General features: G+C 55.3%; 3 protein-coding genes across 6 annotated transcripts; 1 reads left to right on the top strand and 2 right to left on the bottom strand.

The window, feature by feature from the left end:
* The first annotated feature begins 84 nt into the window (after nucleotides 1–84).
* On the top strand, nucleotides 85–2,982 carry LOC149301724 (uncharacterized). Of its 2 annotated transcripts, XM_089483354.1 has the most exons (6): nucleotides 98–920; nucleotides 1,293–1,316; nucleotides 1,516–1,598; nucleotides 1,839–1,895; nucleotides 1,986–2,147; nucleotides 2,545–2,982. In XM_089483354.1, exons 1-6 carry the CDS (start codon nucleotides 886–888, stop codon nucleotides 2,751–2,753), a joined length of 570 nt encoding a protein of 189 aa, XP_089339480.1. In that variant the 5' UTR covers nucleotides 98–885; the 3' UTR covers nucleotides 2,754–2,982. The 2 variants fall into 2 exon arrangements, with proteins under 2 accessions (XP_089339481.1, XP_089339480.1); XM_089483355.1 differs by having other exon boundaries at nucleotides 85–153; nucleotides 1,293–1,598.
* A 973-nt stretch (nucleotides 2,983–3,955) lies between these two features.
* On the bottom strand, nucleotides 3,956–11,295 carry LOC149301723 (death-associated protein kinase 2-like). Of its 3 annotated transcripts, XM_089483463.1 has the most exons (14): nucleotides 11,199–11,270; nucleotides 10,765–10,963; nucleotides 10,204–10,275; nucleotides 9,894–10,051; nucleotides 9,436–9,657; nucleotides 8,872–9,010; nucleotides 8,474–8,603; nucleotides 7,057–7,105; nucleotides 6,620–6,646; nucleotides 6,042–6,194; nucleotides 5,778–5,823; nucleotides 5,194–5,283; nucleotides 4,838–4,924; nucleotides 3,956–4,652 (listed from the first exon to the last, which is right to left on the bottom strand). In XM_089483463.1, exons 3-14 carry the CDS (start codon nucleotides 10,270–10,272, stop codon nucleotides 4,572–4,574), a joined length of 1,251 nt encoding a protein of 416 aa, XP_089339589.1. In that variant the 5' UTR covers nucleotides 10,273–10,275; nucleotides 10,765–10,963; nucleotides 11,199–11,270; the 3' UTR covers nucleotides 3,956–4,571. The 3 variants fall into 3 exon arrangements, with proteins under 3 accessions (XP_089339589.1, XP_089339590.1, XP_089339588.1); XM_089483464.1 differs by lacking the exon at nucleotides 10,765–10,963 and having other exon boundaries at nucleotides 4,838–4,947; nucleotides 11,199–11,295; XM_089483462.1 differs by lacking the exon at nucleotides 10,765–10,963 and having other exon boundaries at nucleotides 11,199–11,295.
* Nucleotides 11,296–11,675: 380 nt separating this feature from the next.
* On the bottom strand, nucleotides 11,676–19,940 carry PRCC (proline rich mitotic checkpoint control factor). Its single transcript, XM_089483461.1, has 7 exons — nucleotides 19,484–19,940; nucleotides 18,905–18,952; nucleotides 17,664–18,254; nucleotides 17,268–17,411; nucleotides 13,979–14,122; nucleotides 13,534–13,599; nucleotides 11,676–13,041 (listed from the first exon to the last, which is right to left on the bottom strand). Exons 1-7 carry the CDS (start codon nucleotides 19,718–19,720, stop codon nucleotides 12,955–12,957), a joined length of 1,317 nt encoding a protein of 438 aa, XP_089339587.1. The 5' UTR covers nucleotides 19,721–19,940; the 3' UTR covers nucleotides 11,676–12,954.
* Between the last annotated feature and the right edge of the window lie 249 nt (nucleotides 19,941–20,189).

Here is a 20,189-nt window from a genome sequence, read left to right as displayed (position 1 = left end):
TCTCCCGGGCGGTGATTGGAGGGGATGGGATTGCGTCACGGAAGAGGGGGAGGAGCGAGGTCTGCGCGTGCGCCGTAGGCAAAGCACAGCTCCGCCTGGACCTTGAGTGTTGGGGCAGCGCCTGACGTCACGTCCGGAAGAAGAAGGGAAGGGGTAACCCCCTGGCTTTGTCCAAAGGGGTTAAGAGCCATTATCAAAGGCAGCAGCAGCAACGTCTGTTAATAGGATTATTACACCATAATTAGTATTATGATAATGATTGAATAGTGGCTGCTGTTGTTGTTATTAGCCCTGAGTGACCACAGCAAGAAATGGCCCTCTGACCTCTGACCCTCATTGACCCCAGAGAGCCTTGGCCAGTTGGGCCCTTGGAAGGAAGTCCCCTCCAAGTGCCATCCAGGGCTGGCCCTGCTGAGCCTCCCAGCCCTCCCCTCCCTCTGCCATGGAATCCTGGGAGTTGTAGTTCTGTGTGACAGCCTTCTCCGTCAGGGAGGACACAAGAGCACTGCACTGGATGGATGCAGCCAAAGCGGGGTCAAAGGGCACTGGCCCTTCCGCACGGCTGCAGCCTCCCTTTGCCTCCGACAAGAGCTCCGCACGGGAAATGCCAAATCCTTTGCTGCTGGCAAAGGCCAGGAAACCATGTGGCAATTCCAGCCAAAGAGGCCGGGCAGCTCTCTGCCTTGGGTTTATCCTGGTCTACCACATTCCCCCTGGCTCTTCCACTGGGGCCTGGAGGCTTCCCTTCTGCTGGGAGGTCAGAGGCCAGGCGGCCAGCCACGGACCAGGCAGCGCTGACCTCACAACCGTCTGGAACCCTCTGGGCTGACCTCTGGCTGCAGGATTCTGAGCAGAAGGCCTCCCTGGGGCCTCCTCAGCTGCGCCATGCGGGCCTGGCTCTGGAGCCACCTTCGCCTTCGGTGAGGAAGGAAGGAAGGAAGGGGCAGCGGGGCGCCTTCAGGGCCAACACCTGGCAGAGGAGCAGCTGTGATGGGAGAGCTCCTTCCTTCTAGACCCATAGGGCAAAGCAGCCTCCCCACTTCCCACCCAAATGCCCTCCCTTCTCCCCTCGGCAGCTGGGTCTGGGGGTCACTGAGGTCCCCAGTGGGCCATAGACAGGAGCTGGGAATGGAGGGCCACTCTCTTCTCTGGCTCCCCAGTGGCCTGGCCTTGCACCTCTCTGAGCCCCATGATCCCTCCCCAGAGCCATTCCCCACATTCATCCGATTTGGGGGAAGAAGGAGCTGATGCGGTTCCCAAATTGCTCACTTGTCTTCCCTCTCCACTTCCAGATCCAGCTACAAGAAACACTCAAGGTGAGGATGGCGCCTTTTGAACCCCGACTCCTGCAACCCTTTGGGGCCCAGGAAAGGAGCCAGACTGGTGGGGCTGTGATCTGGAAGGGGAGCCCAGAGGGAGGGGATCTCAGCCGCCTAGCCCCCCACTCCCCCATGATCATTGGGGGCCCTCTTTGATGGAGATATGGGGCCAGGGATTCTTTGCTCCTGTGTCCAGGCTGGAAGGAAATGGGGAGCCAGGAGAAGCCGAAGAGGAGGAAGAGGAAGGGCAGCGTGGGGCAGAGGCCGCTATGCCGGAAGGTAAGTGGGGTCCAGGGGGAGGCTTGGTTTTAGGGCTCCTTTAGCAAGTCAAGCGCAACTCACCTGGCACCTGACACCCCCAAAGCAGCCCTCAGAAAGAAGGGGCTCAGCAGCAGCATCAAGCCCCACTGGACCCATGGGGCCCATAGTAATCTGTGAGGGGCGCTGGCGGAAGGGCCACCCAGCTGCCTGTTCCATGCAGATTTCCCTTCCACTGATCTCTTTCATTCATACCTCCAGGCCGTCCATCTCAGCCTCCCTCAGCGTCTCCATTGGACAGAGAAGCAGCTCAGGAAGGTACATATCAGAAAGGGGAGGCAGGACCTGGGGATGATGGGTCCTCTGCATCCCTCCCTGAGCCCTGCTGTTCTTCTCCTCTTCTCACAGGCAAGGCTCTTGCGGCCCCGCTGCTCTCCAAGGGTCTCCCTCCAGCCGACAGACAGTCCCCCGGACCTGCACTGACCCCTCCGGACGCCCACCAGGAGATGCTGACCCTCGTGAGAGAGCTGGAGGCAGTGAGAGAGTTTCAGTCCTTCCACTGCCAGGAACGTAAGTAGCCCAGACCCCCCTCGCCCGCCCCATTGCCCTCTGCTCAGGCCGGCTCTGGGGCCCTTCCAAAGGGGCCTCTGTCTCCCCTTCTCCTGGCCTTTTAGCAAGGCAGCCCAGATCTGCTGGGATGTGGTTATGGCAGCACCTGCTGGAACCTCCCTCCCAAGGGACTGGAGAAAGGAGACCTGGTTGGGGTGGGGGCCTTTGGAGGCCTACATCTCTCCCTCTCAGTCTGGCAAAACCAGGACAGACAGAAAATGTGGAAGCGGTGGGGTGATGCCCAACAATGTATGCCTGCTCCTTTGGTGGGCAGCTGCTTCCAGGCACAACAGTTTCCCTTCTGGTCTTGTTGCTGGTCTTGCTGCCTTCACACACAGATACCCCTTACCCTTTGCAGGGAAGAAGGACCTCCGGAGCTGCCAGGAGTGCCTCAAGTCTCTGAAGGCCATGCAAGACAACCTGCAGGCTGTCCAAAGCCGGCTCTGGCGGGTGGAGGCCAAGCTGGGCATGCGAGTCTCTCCCCCGGAGGAACCGGAAGAGGAACCGGAAGGCGATGGGGGGCCCTTCAGACTTGGCACCAGATCCATCGCCCCACCGCTGGGATGAGGTCCCACAAGCAGAGAGCAGCGCAACAGTTGCCAGACGCAGTGGTGCAGGGGAGGGGAGGGTGTTTTCAAGGGCTGTGGCAACTGCCATGGTTTGCTGGGGTGGTTCTCTTCATGCACTGGGACTGGGTTGCAAAGGCCTCTAGCGTTGGCCTGGGAGGGGTCCCACTGGAGGGGTTTTCTCATTGGCTGTATTTATTGGTTGCTTCAAACACTGCATTCTGTGGGCAGAGCACACTGTGCCACAATAAAAGCAACCTAGAACTAAAACGGACATTACTCTTCATTTCAACGAAGCACAGCATGAAGACAGAAACAAGCCGCATTACACAATCAAATCCATGTGCCACCACACACAGGGCACCACTGGGCACAGAGTGATGGAGGCCGAGCGTGGCAGCCTTTAGACCTCTGTCCTCCCCCAAACACTGGAACCCCTCGACCCCTGCAGCCTTTTGACCTATTCCCGCCCCCTTGCCTAATCTATTATACCAAAGGTGAGATCCACAGACCTTGAGCTTCTGGGACCATTCTACGGTTTGCAATCCAAAATGCCACTTTCCCAAGCTCCCCTTAGCGCTAGGAATCGATTATTGCAATGGAGGTCGCATCGCGCCCCCTGGTGGTGCCTTGGAAGGACTGCAGCCGCTCCTCTCCAAAAGCCTCTCTCCTGAGCATGGAGCGTAATACCTTGTGTTGGGGCGCCCTCTTGTGCCCTTCTTGTGCATTGCAGCCTGCTGACATTTGAGCTCCCATCTGCTTCCATTCACTGCCTCCAAGGCCTGGCGATGCTGTGAAGGAGCCACTAAGGCGCCCCTTCCTCAACCACCTGCTCAGGTCCTGCAGACCCAGGACCTTTTCCTCCTTCATTAAACCGATCCGTCTCTTCCTAGTGCCTTTTACCTTTCCTAGCATCATTGTCTAGTGAGCCATAACTTCTCATGATATGGCCCTCCGGATGTTGGACTCTCCCACCATTCATCAGCATGGTGGGGGGGGGGGGCTGGTGGGAGTTGCAGTCTAGCAATATCCTAAGAGTCACACATTCCCCACTCCTCCTATAAGATTGCAGAAGGGGTGAAACTTGAACCCAGAACCTCCAGAGAAACAGGTCTCGGTTTCCCAACCAGGATGCTGGGCCGTCCTGTGTGCAAGTTAAGATACTTGAGAGAATCACATCAGTCAGAAATGAAACCAAAGGAATACAATAAAAAGGCTGAGTATATAATATTTCTTTGACTATATCCATACGTATAAAAACACACTGCCAAACACACTCCCAAGGCTTCTCTTCTCCTGGATCCTTGGGGAGAAACGGCGGGGGTCCCTCGTGGGGAACAAAAATCCCTGGAGGGGCTGGGATTCAAAGGACCCATTGTGGGGGCCCTTGTTAAAAGGCTGGCAAGAGGAAAAGCATGGGACAAGAGTGGGGCTGCCTGCTGCGCTCAGAGGGAGCATCTCCCAAGGGCCCCCCACCTGACACTGAACCCAAGTGGACCCCATTTCCCATTAGACTCCCTTTGGCATGTGACACACGGCATCCCCACCCCACATACCCCCCCAGCCAGGGCTTGTTGCAAGGAATATCTTCTGGCCATTCAAGGCTGGAAAATGGGGGAGGCACTATGGAGGAGAGGCGCCTCCTGTCTCAGGCCCCTTGGGCCACAGCCAGCCACTGGTGGCTTCTCCAGAGAGCAGCTCCGCAGGCTGTGGGTCCCTTTCGTCCCCTGGCCCTCTCTGCTGGTGGGGTGGGAAAGGGTGGGATCGGGCGTGGGGCTGCATCCCAAGGAGGCATTGCTTGCTTTCCCCTTCCCTCTTTTCAGGAGCAGATGCTTCTTCGCCTGCGGAGCAGGGCTATGGGGTTGACGGCCATGTCCTCCTGGTCGCTCTCACAGTTGCGCTGCAAGGGGGCAGAAAAGGCAGCGTAAGGGGGCAGACGGAGGCCGGGGGGGCAGAGGACTGGCCAGCTGGGGGGCCTCCATGGATCCCTGCAGCCACTCACAGATTTTAAGAAGATTTGGGGAAGAGGAAAGCACCACCCCACAGGCCAGGGAGAAGCCAACCCACACCCCAAGCATCACCTACCAGTTTCTCCTCCTCCTCCCTCCGCTGCTGGCACAAGAGGCCCATCTGGCAGAGGCGGTTGCAGGCGGACACCATGTTGTAGGAGAGCTTTGGGGAAATAGAGATAGATGCTGAAAAGGAGGAAAGAGGAGATCAGACCCCCCCTTTCATGCCCCCATAGCCTTGAGTGAAAAGGAAGGGAGCCCAGGAGCAAAGTATCCTCCAGTACAGCGGCTCCTGGACCTTGGGCCCTCGAGACTTCGTGGGACTCCAATCCCAGAAGCCACAGACAGACAAACAGTGTGGCCCCAAGTGTTGGGGTCCTGGGTGGTGCCAGGTGGGGGACCCTGATGCCTCAGCCCAGCCACTCTGTTTACCTTCCACTTTCGGCGAGCGTTGAATTTGCGGAAGTTCTTCATGTTGATGGAGGAGCGGCTCCGGTTCATGGCCTGCTTCCGGTTCAGGGGCTGGAATTGGCACATAGATTGGGGGTGGCAAGAGAGGCCCCTGTGATGGCAGCTGTCCCCTCACCACACCTGTCCCCTCCCTGCACTTTTGTGCTAGTCTTTTGGGAAGAGAGAGTGAAAAATCCACAAGGGACGTGAAGTCAAAGGCCAAGAGAGTGAGGTGGCCTGCCAGATAGGGCTGGACTGCAACTCCTTCCTAGCCAACAGCGGGGGATGATGGAAGCTCCAATCCAGCATCTGGAGGGCCACAAATTGCCCACTTCTGTCCCAGCAATGCACAGGACCACCAGCTGTGGATACGTTATTCCCCAATGGCTGTAAGCCATCCACAGGCCTCCATCCCCCATGTCCTGCAGTTCCCATAAAAGGCCGAGGAGAACCCATTGTCCAGGATTTTGCTCCTCTTGAAAAAGAGAGGCCCTGGCCAATGACCCCTTGGCTACCTCCCCTGGGACCCACCTCTCATCCCACTTCTGTCTTCCCAGCTGCCTTACCTTAATCCACGGGTGGATGAGGCACTCGCTGGCTGTCATTCGGTTTCTGAAACACACGAGAGAAGTTTCCCTTCATTTACTTGTTCTGACCTTCCCTCTCTGCAGGCCATGCACCTGCTTGGGGCTCTCCCATCAGCCCCCCTCCCCAAGGAACTGTTCCCATTTCCCAGATGGAGCCACTGAGGCACAGAAAGCACTTTGCCCGCTAGCCTGTCTGCTCCTCGGGAGACCAGGGATTCCTCAGAAAAGTCTGCAGAGCGTTACCCAGGATCCTTGACCAGAAGCTGCCGGATGAAGTCCTTGGCCATCTCCGAGGTCTGGCTGAAGTACTTCTCCTCGAACTCGTAGTTTCCGGAGACCACGTTGGAGAGCGTTTCTGCATCCGTCTCCCCCTGGAAGGGGGACATGCCGCTCAGCCTGGAAGGAGAGGAGAACAGGGTTAGGAGGTGCCTGGTCAGTCAGGCGGCCTGGAACTCTGACCGACTGGTTTTCAACCCTGGAGGAAAATGCCCTCCTCTTGAAGCAGGCATTTAGAGAATGAAAAAGGAGGACAAGGAGAAAGAAAGTGGAGGAAGAGGAGGAAAGTGAGTCATGATGAGAGAAGAAAAGCCCTGATGAGGGCTAGGCTCATTCTTCCAAAATGGAGACCTCTCTCTGGGAACCCATCAGGACATCCTTGGTTCCTGTTTGTATTTTCCTTCTGCTTTCAGGAGGAAACAAACAAAAGGCATTGTGGGGAGCCCAGGGGAGGGGGCTTCATGAACCCAACTCCCCTGGAAGACTATCAAGGCCCCCCTCCTTTTGCCCCATGCCCCAACATAAAGAGGCCTCTGGTTACTTACAAGATGTATGTGATCACACCGATGCTCCTAAGAGAGAGAGAGAAAGACAGAGTTAGAAAGAGGGAGGCAGAGACTGGGAGCCCCTGTTCTTCAACCCAACGTCCATTTTGCTTAGCAACCATCGAGGAGGGGCTGCTGGACAGCAAGGGAGACCCAACCAAGGAGGAAGGGCTGGGATGACCCCACATGCAAGACACATGACATCAACCCTGGAATCCCTTTCTATTTTGCAGAGGACCCCCAACACAAGAAAGGCGTTGTTTGTGTGGCTGCTTTTTAGCCATGAAGAGGGGGGCAAAATAAACCAAGGCAGAAGAGAGAGTGTGTGCATGCACCCATGCCTGCGCATGTGCATGTCCGGTTTGCAACCACTTCCTGGAGCGCCTGGCTCCCTTCCTGTCCAAGAGTCAGATGCTCAGAGAGAAAGGCTGACTTACCACATGTCTGTGGCTGTGCTCAAAGCCTCGTAGTTGATCACTTCGGGAGCTGGAGGAGAGAAAGAGACAGGGAAAGGGTGTCATGCTTGGGGTCTCCACAGGAGAAAGGTGGTGCCTGTCCCACCCTCAGCGTGGGAGCCCCTATGGATGGAGGGAAAGAGTTCGTGGCTCCTTGACTGGGTTGCTGGCCCAAGAAAGCGGCCATAGCCCTTTGGGGTCCTGTTCTGCTCCCCAATTAATCACCACTCCATATGAAAAGAGGGGCGCCTGGGGATGGCCTGCCTGTTAGAAGGAACCATAGCTGAGGAACACTACACAGAACAACCAAAACAGCACCAGGTGGCTCCAGCTTGTCTCTTTCTGGAGGGACACTCAAGAGAAAGGGATCAGGCCCTTGCAGGCTCTTCTGCATTTGCACAGACAGACGCATGCACACGCGCACCCACCCACCTGCATGCTTCCCTCTTGCACCCCACTTTCAGGACCACAAGGAGGAAATAGCCCAACTGCACACAGTCTCTGGCTGCAGCTGCTGTGAATCCACAGGCATTCGTTCAAAACAGCGAAATGTGGAAAGAAAAGTGCAATGAGGCCACAATCAGGGCAAAAGCTGGAATGAGGGACACTTCCGGGATGCCTGGCCGGCTGAGATCACTTACTCATCTCCCCATATTTAGGAGTTTTTTGGCATGCAAGAGACATAAAAAATGCAAAGCAACATGGCCAGGCATGCTGGCTGTCAGGGGCTGGACTGATGCGCCTCTCCTTCACAGGGCTGCCAGGGGTCCCTTATTGTACTGGACGTCCATCACCGGAGGGCCAGAAAACATGTTCCTTCTAGGGCTGGCAAGTGTCCCTTATTATAAGGGATGCCCTTTATCCGAGGGCTGAAAAGCTTTGCCTTTCAGATAGACTGGACAAGATGCCAAAAATTCTTGTCTTCTTGAGTGTGGGCCCTTCATAAAGATAGAAGTCCATGCATTATGCATGTGAACAATATGCTATTCTAAGAGAGAAAAACATGGCAAAGTTAACTGAAAGTAACATTGTGGAACACAAACTCTGTTGTTGGCTCCTTCCTGACTGTCAGCCCTGCGGGTCATGCATTTTGGCCATCGCTTATTGTTATTTCTCCCCACAGACCAAAGTGAGGGGTCCCTGGTGGCACATGGCTCTCTTGGCACAGGAAGAGGGTCTGGCTTTACAGGGAAGGGCTGAGCCTCCTTTGGGGCAAAGGGGTGACCCAGGAGAAGCGTCCAGTGCCAGGGGCGTTCCAGGGAAATGTGACAGTCGTCCAACCCCAGCAGCTCTGCTGGAGAAATGCCTAAATGGACCCCCCCCCCAACAATACACCGCTATCAGACTGGCCAGAGGGGTGCTCCCTTCAAAAGCAGACCCCCACTGGTTCCCCACTCACCAATGTACTGGGGGGTCCCACAGAGACTTTTGAATGCCACACCTTCCTCCAGCTTTTGGGCCAGGCCAAAATCGATGATCTTGATGGTGGGGTTGGGGACATCCTTCTGGAAGAGCATGATGTTCTCTGGCTGCAGGACGGACCAAGGACCCCACATGGGATGGGAGGGTCAGTGAGAAGCATCCCCTGCCCACATTGCCCATCCCCAGGAGAATGAAGATGCACAGATAGGTCACCACAGATACCCCACTCCCAGGCCAATTCACCCCAGTTCCTCTCTTCAGGGGACCCACGGCACGGAAGAGACGAGCGCTGCAATCCCAACCAGGGCGCCACAGTGGTTCAGGGAAGTCCACACCAGGCTGGCTGGCACCCCAGTGTCCTCGCAGGGCAAGTACCTTGAGGTCAAAGTGGGCGATGTGCCCGGTGTGCATGTAGGTCACCCCACAGAGGATCTGCTGCAGGAACTCAATAGCCTCCTCCTCCGTCAGAGCCTCCTTCTCTGCAATGAAGTCAAAGAGCTCTCCTCCATGGATGCTGAGGGGAGAGGAGATGGGGGAGAGGCTGAGCGAGGGATGGGGCAGCTGGCCAAGGTGGGAGGCTGTTAGGGGGCCAGGATCATCCCCAGCCCCCCCCCCAATCCTGCCCCACTCTGGAGGAGTAGAAGCCATTTAAGAAATGGACGTCAACAGATGTGGCATCTCCAGACAAGTAGGAACCACCTGCCTCTGGACAGGAACCTCCTGAGATGCAGAGACCGCCCTACTTTCTTCCAAGAGACACAAAGCTCTCTCAGGGCTTCACCAGAACTTGGGAAAAGATAGTTTTTGAAGACTACCACTCCAATGGTACGTTTAAAAGCACCTTCTTCCAAGCTGTGGTTTTGTTGTGCTTGTCACAAGAGATGTACATCAGCAGCATTTCTGCAAACACACAGAGAGAGACATACAGGGGACACTCACAGCTCCAGGATCAGGACCACCTCAGCCTTGTTGGCAAAGACGTCGTGGAGGCGCATGATGTTGGGGTGGCGCAGCTGGCGCAAGATGCCCACCTCCCGTTCGACCTGCTCACGGTCCAGGCCCAGCCGGCTCCCCTTCCGCTTCCGCACCTTCACCGACTTGGCCGCAAAGAAGGCGCCTGTCTCCCGCTCGCGGCAGCGCCTCACCACCCCAAAGTGGCCGCTGGAGGGGGAAGAAAGGGAGCAAGAGAGAAGGAAAGAAAGAAGGAATGAAGGAAGAGGGCAAAGAGGAGCCCCCAGGGGAGAGAAAAGGTCTCAGAAGGGGTCTGTGGGCAGGAGAGTCCCCTACGACACCCTCCTGGCCCCTGTGGCTGTGGTTCATGCAGGGAAGGCTTGGGACCTTGGGACCACCTTAGCCCTCAAAGTCTGGGCGGAGAAGGCCCACCCCCAACTCCTCACCTGCCCAGCTTCTCCAGCAGCTCATACAGCTCCTCCACGCTGGTGCCGTGTGGGGAGCCAGTGGGGCTGGGGGCTTGGCCCTCTGGGCTGGCAAAGACCTCATCCTCCTCGTTGTCCCCGTCCTCCTTGTTGCCCCCTGGCAGGCCGTGAGGGGTCTCCTGCGGAGGAGGAGAGTGGTGCTCGCATCAGCCCCCCTTTTGCCCTCCCCTGCCACCGCATGTGTGGGGATGGGGGTAGCTTGTGGCTTTGCAAGGACAGCTCCCCATGGCATGGAAGCCCCCTCTGACCCCCAAGAAGCCCTTCTCCTCACCTTGGCATCTCTGCTTGGGCTCCTGGGCTCCTCGCTGGTGAAGACCTCCGTATGGCCATCCTTGGCCATCAGCTGCCAAAAAGCAACACACACTCAGCGCCCCCTCAGCCCCACAGCCAGATCTCTCCCCACCCACTTCCATGCCCCAAACTGAGGGGGACTGACAAACAGGCTGAAATGGGGGCAGGGGAGCTCCAGGCTACAGGAGGGACCCCCGGGTGGTGTGTCTGTGGGTGGGACTGCCATGTGGGGGGACCCACAACTGCCTCCATCATCTAAGGCACCCTGCCCTCAGGAGAAGCAGAAGGAAGGGGACAGAGGAGTCTCTCTCAGGAGTAGGATCAACCCAGACCCATTCTGCCCCACACCCCCTGCCCCTCAACCTCAGAGCCAGTGGAAGGGAGGCCACTTTGGGGCTCTCTGGCCGGTTCTCCTTAGCCCTCCTGGCCCCCAGGAAGTGGGGCAGCCCCTCACACTTCCCTTCCACCCCTCTGTTGAGGGCTTCCAGGAGTGTGCCAGGGAGTGTGCCAGGGAGAAGGGGGGCCTGGCAGCCTGTCTTACCTGCGTCCAGAGGGGCTGCAAGGAGGGTCTGAGGCGCCCCACCTGGAGGCCTCTCCTTGGCCGCCTCCTGGGCCTTCCCTCTCAGCCACTTCCTCCTCCTCAGGAGCCCAAAAGGGAGGCGCCTCCCCCCCCCCCTCACCACAGCCCCATAGGCACACACAGGCACCAGGGGGCAGCCCCCAGAGCCCTGCTGCAGCTCCTGCACAAGGAAGGAAGCTTTTGCCTCTGTTTGTGGGTCCCTGCCCCCAGGGCCACCCTCCATTGCCCCATGGGACAGGCAGGCTGTGGCATCGGTGGGGCTGGAGCCCACTTGCCCCCTCCCCTGCCTCCTCCTGCCCCCCGACCAAGACCCCCAGCGGGGCATTGCAGCCCAAGCCCTTTGCTGCTGATGCTCCTCTGAGCCCTGGCAAGGCGGGGGTCGAGAGGGGTCCTACCTCGCAGGGAGGGTCGGTGGGGAAGAGGACAGCTGTTCCTCTCGGCGGTCCCTGCCTGCCTGCCTGCCTCCCCGGAGCCTAGTCCTGGCCCAGCCCCGGCCCCTCCTTCCCCGGGAGCAAGGCCAAGAGTGAGGCGGGCGGACCCTGCCTCTGCCTCCTCCCAGTCCTCCCTTTTAGAGGCCCAGCAGAGGGAGCCAGGGAGAAGAGGAAGGCCACTCGCACTCAGGCCTCTGCCTTCCCACCAAGAGACCCCCTCCTCAAGAAAAGGACCCCCCAAAAGGGAGAGAAGAGTTCTTTCGGAAAAGCCCAGCCTCCCTTTGCAATGACCCTGGATTTCCTCTCCCCCCAAAGCAGGAGCCCCCCCAGCCCTTGGGGGCAGCCCTCCCCCCCAGCCCCAGAAGGACAGGGGCGCCTTTTGCCCCCACGCTGCCACCCCCCCCAGACCTTTCATTCCGGCTCACAAAATGCACATATGGGTCTGAACGAGGTCTTTTATTTGGAATATTCAAAAGGAAAATGCAGTATTCCTAAGTACTAAAGAGTCCAGGAAATAAACTAGAACTTTCTCTTAGTAAAAATATCATTCCCCCAACTCCTGCAGCCAAGAAGACACCTCTTCCAAAAGGGGGGCAGCTGCAAAATGGACAACGGGCAACAAGACAAACAACCCAAGGAGGGTGAGGGGGAAGAGCCCGGGGGCAGTTTAGAGGGTCAATGGGGAGCAAGGAGGGGGCTGGAGGGCTCTGGCCTGGAAACCCACCCTCTCCCCAGAAACAGAGATAGAAGGGAAAGGGCACCCATCACAGTTAGAAGGGGCATCCTCCTCCTCCTCCGCCAGAAGGGCTCCAGTGTGGGGCAGGAGGGGCATATGCACAGCCCCCTCCGCCCCACAGTGGAGCCTTGGGCTCAGCCCCACCTGCTCATGGCAGGGCCCATGGCTGGCAAGGCAACAAGAGGTCCCCAGCGCCTCAGGGGAAGAAGGGTGCCACTTGCTGCGTCCTTAAGGCTGGTGGAAGGGCTGGGCTGGGCAGATACAGCAAGCCACCTGCTGTGGCATTCGGTGCCAAGCATGCCAAACACTCTCGCTCAGGAGCAGAGGCCAGGGCTGCTTTCGGAACCAGCGTTCTCAAGCGGGAACTGGGATGGAGCTGCTGGTCCCTAACTCACAAAACCAGAAAGGGGAGGCTCTTTGGGGGACACAGGGCCTGGAACGCAAATACAACCCCCCCCCCCAAAAAAGAGGGAGCTGGACAGCCCAAGGGCTCTCGGGCAAATAGGACCCAAGCCCAACGCCCAGGGACTGAGGGGGCTATTGAGGCCACGAAGCAATAAGCCCTTCCTGCTGCACTCCATAGACAGGCTCCTCCAGGGAAAGCGGGGAACAGGGGCTGCTGGTGTCCAGCTGGCCTGAGGCAGCCTCTGTGTCCTGAGGGCTACCAGAAAGGAGAAAGAGAGCAGTCCAAAGGGAAGGTTGTCCATCTGGTGGCCAGTGGGCAAATGTTGCAGACCTCAAGGAGGATCTGTCCATCCATCCGTCCATCCTTCCCCTCCAGAGGAGCCTGGCCCAGTCCCTCTGCTAGGAAGCCACAGTGATCAGAGAGATGCCAGCCAGCGTCCACTGCTCCCTTGGCTGGCAGTGGCTGCCCGAGTGCCGCCTCCACCATCGCCCACTGGGGCACCTCCTTGCAGGAGTTGCAAGAGTCCTGGAGGCTGACCGGCTCACAGGCTAGCTGGCCACAAGCCAGGAGGAGAGGTCCTAAAAGCCATACTTGGCCTGTGTCTGCCGCCTGCTCAGCTTGTTCTCTGCCCACGTGTTCTTCAGCTCCAGCTCTCGTTCTTTTGCCTGGAGGACCCAGAGAGGTGGGCAAGGAGGGAAGAAGGAGCAGAGTTAAAGACAGAGGCCTGGCCTTTCTGATCCATACAACTAAGAGCCCTCACACAACCCATGCCAAAGCCAGCTGGGAGGAGGTGCCAGGGAGGGTCCCTAAAAGCCCTTCCCGAAAAGCCTCAGACTGCAGGATGGAAGAAGGGTGAAACTGAGGGCAGAGAGAAAACAGAAGGTGAGCAAGCAAAAGAAGAAGAAGACTAGCAGCTACTGCGTGAATGCTCCAGAGCCTCAGCATGATTTTGACCATAGGAAGACATCTGTGCTAAGGCCACACAGGGGAGGGGTCTGTCTACAGCCACTTTCTGCCCTTGCAACCTGAGGGGAAGGCACTCCCAGCAAAGGAAAGAGATTAAATGCAGGCCCAACAAGACAGGAAAGATTAGGGGAAGCAGGAGATGGAGTGGGTGGGGGGGCTACATGGCCACAGCCGACCCAAGCGCCTCTCACCTGGTGAATCAGGTACGTGATCTGGTGCTTCCGCCGCTGCTGCCCTGTGGGCTGCTCCCCTTTTTTCTGCAGGGAGAAAAGGAAGTGGTGGGAATCCCCACAAGAGAGCCCCCCCTCCCATGGCACCAGTAAACAAGCTCCCATCCTGAGCAAACTTGGTTTGCTTTTTAAGAGGAGAATGAGTCACTGGGGCCTAACCAGCCCTCCTGCACTTCAGAACTTTTCTGCAAAAACCTCAAAGGCCTAAAGCACAGTGGGCCACATGGAAACCAAATGTCTGCCAAGGAAGTCCCAGTGGCAAAAACACCTGAAAGCCCCATACCGTCTTACCCAGGAGATTAAAAGCACGTCAAGTTCTTTGCTCTTTCATGGAAGAATGGCTTCCCTTGGCAGCATAAGAGGACAACTAAAGCCACCTGGAGAGGTGGAGTGCCCACCCGCTCACCTTGCTGAAGGACTTCATGTTTTGCTCCTCCGTCAAGGACTTGGTCAGCCACTGCTGGGCCCCACTCAGCTGGTCATCTCCCTTGATCTCCACAAAGTTGATTTCTTCTCGCCCGCGGTTCCGCTTGCCTTGCAAGCGCTTGAACTGCACAAGGGGGTGAAGGAGGAGAAAATGGGGTTCTGTTGGGGGAGCTTGAAAAACACACACATACACATACACACCAGCAGGAAGCATCCTGCTGTCACCACAAGGCACAGCACCCAAAGCTTCCCCAACAACAAACCAAGGGCTCCTATAGAATATAGAAGCTTCCCTATAGAATTTTATAAAGTATTCAAAAAAGAAATAACCGAACCTTTAAGACTGACTATGAATAATATCTTGATAGGGAAAATACCGGAATCATGGAAAGAATCAGAAATAATTTTAATTCCAAAAGAAGGCAAGGACAAATTAGAGATTTCAAATTATAGACCAATTTCACTTCTTAATTTGGATTTTAAAATCTTTGCAACGATTATGGCCTACAGACTTAAGAATTGTTTAGAAGTATTGATAGACCCGGATCAATGTGGTTTTTTTTACCAAAAAGATATATAAGAAACAATATTAGATATATATTAAACATCATAGAATATTATGAAAGACATAGTAATAGAAAGTTGGGTCTGGTATTTGTGGATATGGAGAAAGCCTTCGACTCTGTCGAATGGGTGGCATTGCTAGAAATTTTGGAAAAGATTAATTGTGGATTAAATTATAGAAATTGGATTTCGCAAATTTATACAATACAAAAGGCAAAAATTAACATCAATGGAGACCTATCAAAGTTAGTTGAGATTGAGAGGGGTACAAGACAGGGGTGCCCTCTCTCACCACTTCTCTTCTTGTTAATAATGGAAACCTTGATGATTAGGATAAAAAATAATGACACAATTAAAGGTGTGAAAATTAAACAATTTGAATATAAAATCCGGGCTTTCGCAGACGACGTCGTGATAAATTTGGAAGAGCCGCAAACTAGTATGGAACCATTACTGGATCTAATTGAAGAATTCGGAGCACTTTCGGGATGTAAAATTAACAAAAATAAATCAGCACTAATAACAAAAAATGTTAGAAAAGAAGAAGAGAAGTGGTTAGAGGAGAAATCGGGAATTGCAATAAAGAAAAAAGTAAAATATCTGGGAATTTGGTTATCAAAAAAAACTAATGAATTATTTGAAAATAATTATGTCAAACTGTGGTTGGATATTAAGAAAGATTTATTGAATTGGAATAAGTTAAATCTATCGTTTATGGGTAGAATAGCTACAATAAAAATGTCTGTTCTCCCCAAAATTCTCTTTTTGTTTCAGATGATTCCTATTACTAATTCGAAGAAACCATTCGTAAATTGGGAAAGAGATATATCAAGATTCATTTGGCAGAATAAAAGACCAAGAATTAGATTGAAGCTATTGCAGGATGCCAAAGAAAGAGGAGGAATGGGATTACCGAACCTGCATTTATACTCAGAAGCTTGTAGCCTTATTTGGCTAAAAGAGTGGATGAGTTTAGAGGAGAGGAAACTTTTGGAACTAGAAGGAGAAGGGCTTAGTTATGGCTTTCATGCCTATTTAATGTATAATAAAGAAAAAGTTAACAAAATAATCAGTAATCATTGAGTGAGAAGGAATTTATTAGCGGTATGGAATAAATACAAAAGGCGGATTATTATTAAACTCCCGATGTGGCTATCACCCCATGAGGCTATATATAGAAAAGAAATGATCAGAAGGGGAAAATGGTTCAAATATAGTGAATTGACAAAAAAATATATGGGTAAAATAATAATAAAATCACAAGTAGAACTGGAACAAGAAGGATTTGATATGGGATGGTATGCATACAGAAGGATATACGAAAGAATGATGAAAGACCTAAAAGAAATTGGAGATGAAGAAAATAAGACAGATTTGGAGGCATTATTAATCAATAATCAAGAAAAGGAAATTGGGAAAATATAAAACCAGAGAGCTTTTTATTAGGACTTTTCGATAATGAAATAGAAATAAAATTTGGAAAACAATTATTTTATATGATGGCGATAGCAAGAATCTTATTGGCTCAGAAATGGAAATCAAAGGATATTCCAAAAAAAGAAGAATGGATAATAAAATTGATGGGAAATTATAGAAATGGACAAATTAACACAGGTAATAAGGGATACAGCCATGGTGGATGTTGAGAAGAAAATTAATGATGAATGGCAATTGGTGTTTGAATATATGAGGAAACAACGTAAAGAAATAATACTGTAAAATAGTGATATCGATAAATTTGATGATAGATTGTACTGATTTGTTAATAATTTGTATGTTGATTATCTGCTGAAGAAGCGTAGTATACACAATGAAGTAATTGCAATAAGATAGAGAAAGTGAAGTATTTAAAGATGGAGAATGTACTTAGGAAAACTCTTAGTATAGAATAGATCAAATAGAACATATATAAGAGATACAAGAACATTACAATTCGAGCAAAGAGGATGGAAGTCTCAGGATGTGTGAGAATGAGTTAGAGTTGTATGATAGATGATAGTTTAGATGTAGAGGTAATTAGGCGATAGTAGATGATAAGATGGTAAATTGAGTTCCTTTTTCTTTTCTTTTCTTTCTTTTCTTTCTTTTTTTTCTCATTAGAAGGTATAGGGGGTCGGGGGGAGGGAAAGGGGGGTGAGGAATACATAGAATAAATGACTTGGGAGGGGAAGGGTAGGGATGGATGCCATGTTTGTATATGTTTGTCGGACTGTATATATTTGTATTGTTTGTATTAAAATTTAATAAAAATATATTAAAAAACAAACAAACCAAGGGCTCCTGGCCGAGGCAGAGCAATGGAGACTTCCAGCAGGCTCTCACCTTGCTCCCCAGTCCTGAGGTGCAGATGGCCCTGGTAGAGGGGGAGCCTGAGGGCTAGGAGGAGGACGGATAACCCACCATTGCCAATCAAGTCCTCCACCCCTTCCACCCTCTTTCTTGCCCCTCAGGCTGCAGGAGCCCTCACAAAGGTTCAGAAGGAAACCAGGAGAGAATATGGAGGGGCCTTCCCTGTCTTCAGGGGGCTCCCAGGGGGGCGGGTGCAATAGGTCTCCCACTTGCTGAACCTGCGCCCTTGTGACTGCAGACATGGACAGACTCCACCAAGTGCAGAAGATCTGCCCCCAATGCCCACCACCCCTAGCAGTCGCTGCGGCCCAAGGAGTGCAACCGCTGGCAAGGCAGAACCCAAGGTGGCTACTCACCGCTTCATCATCCATGAAAGAGGAAGAAGAGGAGGAGGAAGATGAAGCAGCAGTGATAGAGGTAGCATCACTGCTGGCCTCCTGCTGCGGCCCCAGTGCAGGGTCTGTCTCCTGGTAATAGCCGCTGCCGTAGTACTCCTGGTGCTGAGAGAAAAGAGGAAGGATGGCCTCAGCGAGAGAGAAGCCATGCCGCTGCACCCTCCTCCTCCTGCGCACATCCAAACTCCTTGCAATCCTCTCATCCCACCCTCTCATCTCCTTCCCCCAGAGCTCAGATGGCCACCTTCTCCTCAGCTCTCAACTCTCAAGGCCCACAGAGAGCCTGTTGATCCTGCCTATCTTCTCCATAGCAAAGTTTTCTCGCCCAGGCACTGGCAAGAAGGGGGGCTCTCCCACCTGATAGTAACTGCCGGTGGCCCCCGCTTCACTGAAGCCAGGGTAAGGGGGGCAGGGTGGGCTGCCGTACTCTTCGTCAGGCTTGGGTGCCCAGCCGTGGGAAATGACGCTTGAACCCGGCACCGTCTTGAACTCCAAAGGGGCGTTGGCGGCGGCTGTGGTGGCATCCTGGCCCTCGGGCTCCGTCCCAGGGGGCAGGTCGTCTGGCACCACCGTTCCCGTGAAGAGGAAGGCCTCTGGGCCGGTGGGGGCGGGCGGCTCCCTCCGCTCGGGCAAAGAGAAGTAGTTCTCGGGGGCCACCTCCTCGTCACTCTCGTTCTCCTCCTGGGTGATCTGCTTGGTCACCTGAAGGGCAGCGCTCTTGGCGGCCGCCTTGATGGCCGAGGGGGAGGGGGTGGTCGTGGTGGTTGTGACGGCGGAGGCGGCCTTGGGTAGCAGGGAGGGCTTGGGTTTAGAGGGGGGGCCCTCTGGGGAGCTCTCGGCTGCTTTCCTAGAGAAAACGTAGGGCAAGAGCGGCCGGTTGGTCTCCTTCACAGTCAGGTTTTTGGGCTGCGGAAGCAGAGCAGACAAGCCGGAGCCTTCGCCGTGGCCCTGTGGGAAAGTGACGAGGCCCGGAGGTTAGAAGAGGTGCCTCTTTGGCTGCTTTGTGTGTGTAGGCTTGGACCTCAGTGACCGCTGGCCAGAGCTGGGCTCCTCCAGGATCCAGAACCACTAGCTGCCCATACCCCAGCCCCCCTCCTGAGTGGCTTGTCCCTTCAAGCCCCAGAAGAGAGAGGCAAAGGGGCAGAAAGGGCCACCACTTGGAAAGAGGCAGGGAAAGGATCACAGAATTGCAGAGTTGGAAGAGACCCCAAGGCCATTCAACCCAACCCCCTTTCTGCCATACAGGAGCTCTCCACCAAAGCATCCCCATTGACAGATGGGCATCCAGCCTCTGCTTAAAGACAGCCTCCAAAGAAGGAGACTCCATTGAGGGAGTGTGTCCCACTGTCGAACAGCCCTTGCTGCCAGGAGGTTCCTCCTAATGTTGAGGTGGAATCTCTTTCCCTGGAGCTTGCATCCATTGAAAGGCGAACAGGGCACACAAACTCCCAGGGGAGGGATGACTGATGCCAGTGAAGGGCAATGCCACTCGTTGTCTGGATGGGAAAGCCATGAAGCAGCCTCTGGGGATCCTTTGAGCTCAGGCCTGCCTGGCCAAGCCTCTCTCTTTCCTGGGGGCTGTGCAGGAGAGTCCTTACCTGGGAGGGGGGCTGCTTCTTAGCCGGCTCATCCTCCTCCGAATCCGACTGAAGGAGAGAGAGAAAGAGAGAGAGAGAAAGCGGTGAGCGCCAGAGGAAGGAGAGAAGGGCAACGATTCAGGCAAGAGCTTTATGGAGGAGCCCCTTCCAAGCAGCGCCTGGAGACCTGCAAGGCTGCACCTGGAGCCCAAGGCCACAAAGCGCAGCTCCTAGGAAGGCTCCAAGGAGCCCGGTGGCTCAGGGGGCACGGCCATTCCTCACGGCCCACAAACCCTGGGGCTGAAGGGCCTGCGCCCAGACCCTGGCTGCCCCTTGGGCTCCTCTGGGGCAAGGGAGAGCCAACGGCGGTGGTAACAGCAGCAGCAGCAGCAGCCGCATGGTCTTCCTGCTGAGGACCAGGAGCCAGGGAAAGCCGCAGGGGGGGCTGCCAGGGCACAAGGTGCGAATCCTGCTCCCCGGGAAGAGCCAGGTTCCCGCAGAGAGAGAGAGAGAGAGAGGCTTCCCATTCCCGGCTCCTTCATCTGCGGAGGGAGACAGACGAGGAGTCCGAGGCCCCGTCGTCCTCTCGGCTCCGCTCACCTCCTCGGAGTGCAGCTGCGGGGCGGCGATGCGGACGGGCTGCGTCCTCTTCCTGGCCCCGGAGGAAGGAGCGGAAGGAGGAGGGCGCAGCGGCGGCGGGAGGGCCGAGAAGAGGCCCCCGCGCTCCTCGCCGGCCTCCGCCCGCTCTCCTCCTTCTTCTTCCTCGGCTGCGTCGCTCTCGCCTTCCTCCTCCTCCTCCTCCTCCTCCTCGCTGCTGGCGTAGGCCACCAGAGACATGTTACGCGAGTGCGAGGCTCCTCCCTGGGCGCTAGGCCGCGCTCTCCCTCGGCGGAGCCCTCTAGGCCGCAGCGGCGCCCATGGCAGCTCCTGCCGCTCCCGCCTCTCCTCCGCGGCCCCGAGGCGCCTCCGGATAATGGCGGCCGCCGGGGAGCCCTGCCTCAGCGACTCCCAGAATCCCCCGCGCCGGAAGCGGCCATTGGCTCTCGCGCGGGGGCTGCCGGGAGTGCGAGTCTCCCGTCGGCCCTTGCGGCAAGCGGCGGAGAGCGGGCAAAATGGCCGCCGGTGGGCGGGGCCTCCTCCTCCTCCTCGGGCGCCACCAGAAGCACGAAGCCCCGCCCCCTTCGCCGCCCGGAGCCCGAAGCCAGCGCCGCACTCGGGCCGCCTTCGGCTTCGGCTTCGCTCCCTGGTTGCCTCTTCCTTCCTTCCTTCCGGGGCAGGAAGGGGAGGAGCCCGGTCGCAGCTCGCC

The sequence above is a fragment of the Sceloporus occidentalis genome, unplaced genomic scaffold, assembly GCF_023333645.1.
Source record: "Sceloporus occidentalis isolate IW3139 unplaced genomic scaffold, rSceOcc1.0.p SCAF_20, whole genome shotgun sequence".
NCBI classification, from domain to species: Eukaryota; Metazoa; Chordata; class Lepidosauria; order Squamata; family Phrynosomatidae; genus Sceloporus; species Sceloporus occidentalis.
Note: the sequence above shows the minus strand (reverse complement) of the source record. Positions and strands in the feature narration are given on the sequence as shown.

What these genes read in the sequence shown, in the direction of transcription:
- LOC149301724 (XM_089483354.1), top strand. Translation starts at nt 886, where the DNA reads ATGCGGGCCTGGCTCTGGAGCCACCTTCGCCTTCG. An exon ending in TGGAGCCACCTTCGCCTTCG is followed by an intron (nt 921 to 1,292) that starts GTGAGGAAGGAA and finishes CTCCACTTCCAG; the next exon opens with ATCCAGCTACAAGAAACACT. An exon ending in CAGAGAAGCAGCTCAGGAAG is followed by an intron (nt 1,896 to 1,985) that starts GTACATATCAGA and finishes CTCTTCTCACAG; the next exon opens with GCAAGGCTCTTGCGGCCCCG.
- LOC149301723 (XM_089483462.1), bottom strand. Translation starts at nt 10,272, where the DNA reads ATGGCCAAGGATGGCCATACGGAGGTCTTCACCAGCGAGGAGCCCAGG. An exon ending in GCCCAAGCAGAGATGCCAAG is followed by an intron (nt 10,052 to 10,203) that starts GTGAGGAGAAGG and finishes CCTCCTCCGCAG; the next exon opens with GAGACCCCTCACGGCCTGCC. An exon ending in CTGCTGGAGAAGCTGGGCAG is followed by an intron (nt 9,658 to 9,893) that starts GTGAGGAGTTGG and finishes TTCCCCCTCCAG; the next exon opens with CGGCCACTTTGGGGTGGTGA.
- PRCC (XM_089483461.1), bottom strand. Translation starts at nt 19,720, where the DNA reads ATGTCTCTGGTGGCCTACGCCAGCAGCGAGGAGGAGGAGGAGGAGGAG. An exon ending in CGCAGCTGCACTCCGAGGAG is followed by an intron (nt 18,953 to 19,483) that starts GTGAGCGGAGCC and finishes TCTCTCCTTCAG; the next exon opens with TCGGATTCGGAGGAGGATGA. An exon ending in ACATGAAGTCCTTCAGCAAG is followed by an intron (nt 13,600 to 13,978) that starts GTGAGCGGGTGG and finishes TTCTCCCTGCAG; the next exon opens with AAAAAAGGGGAGCAGCCCAC.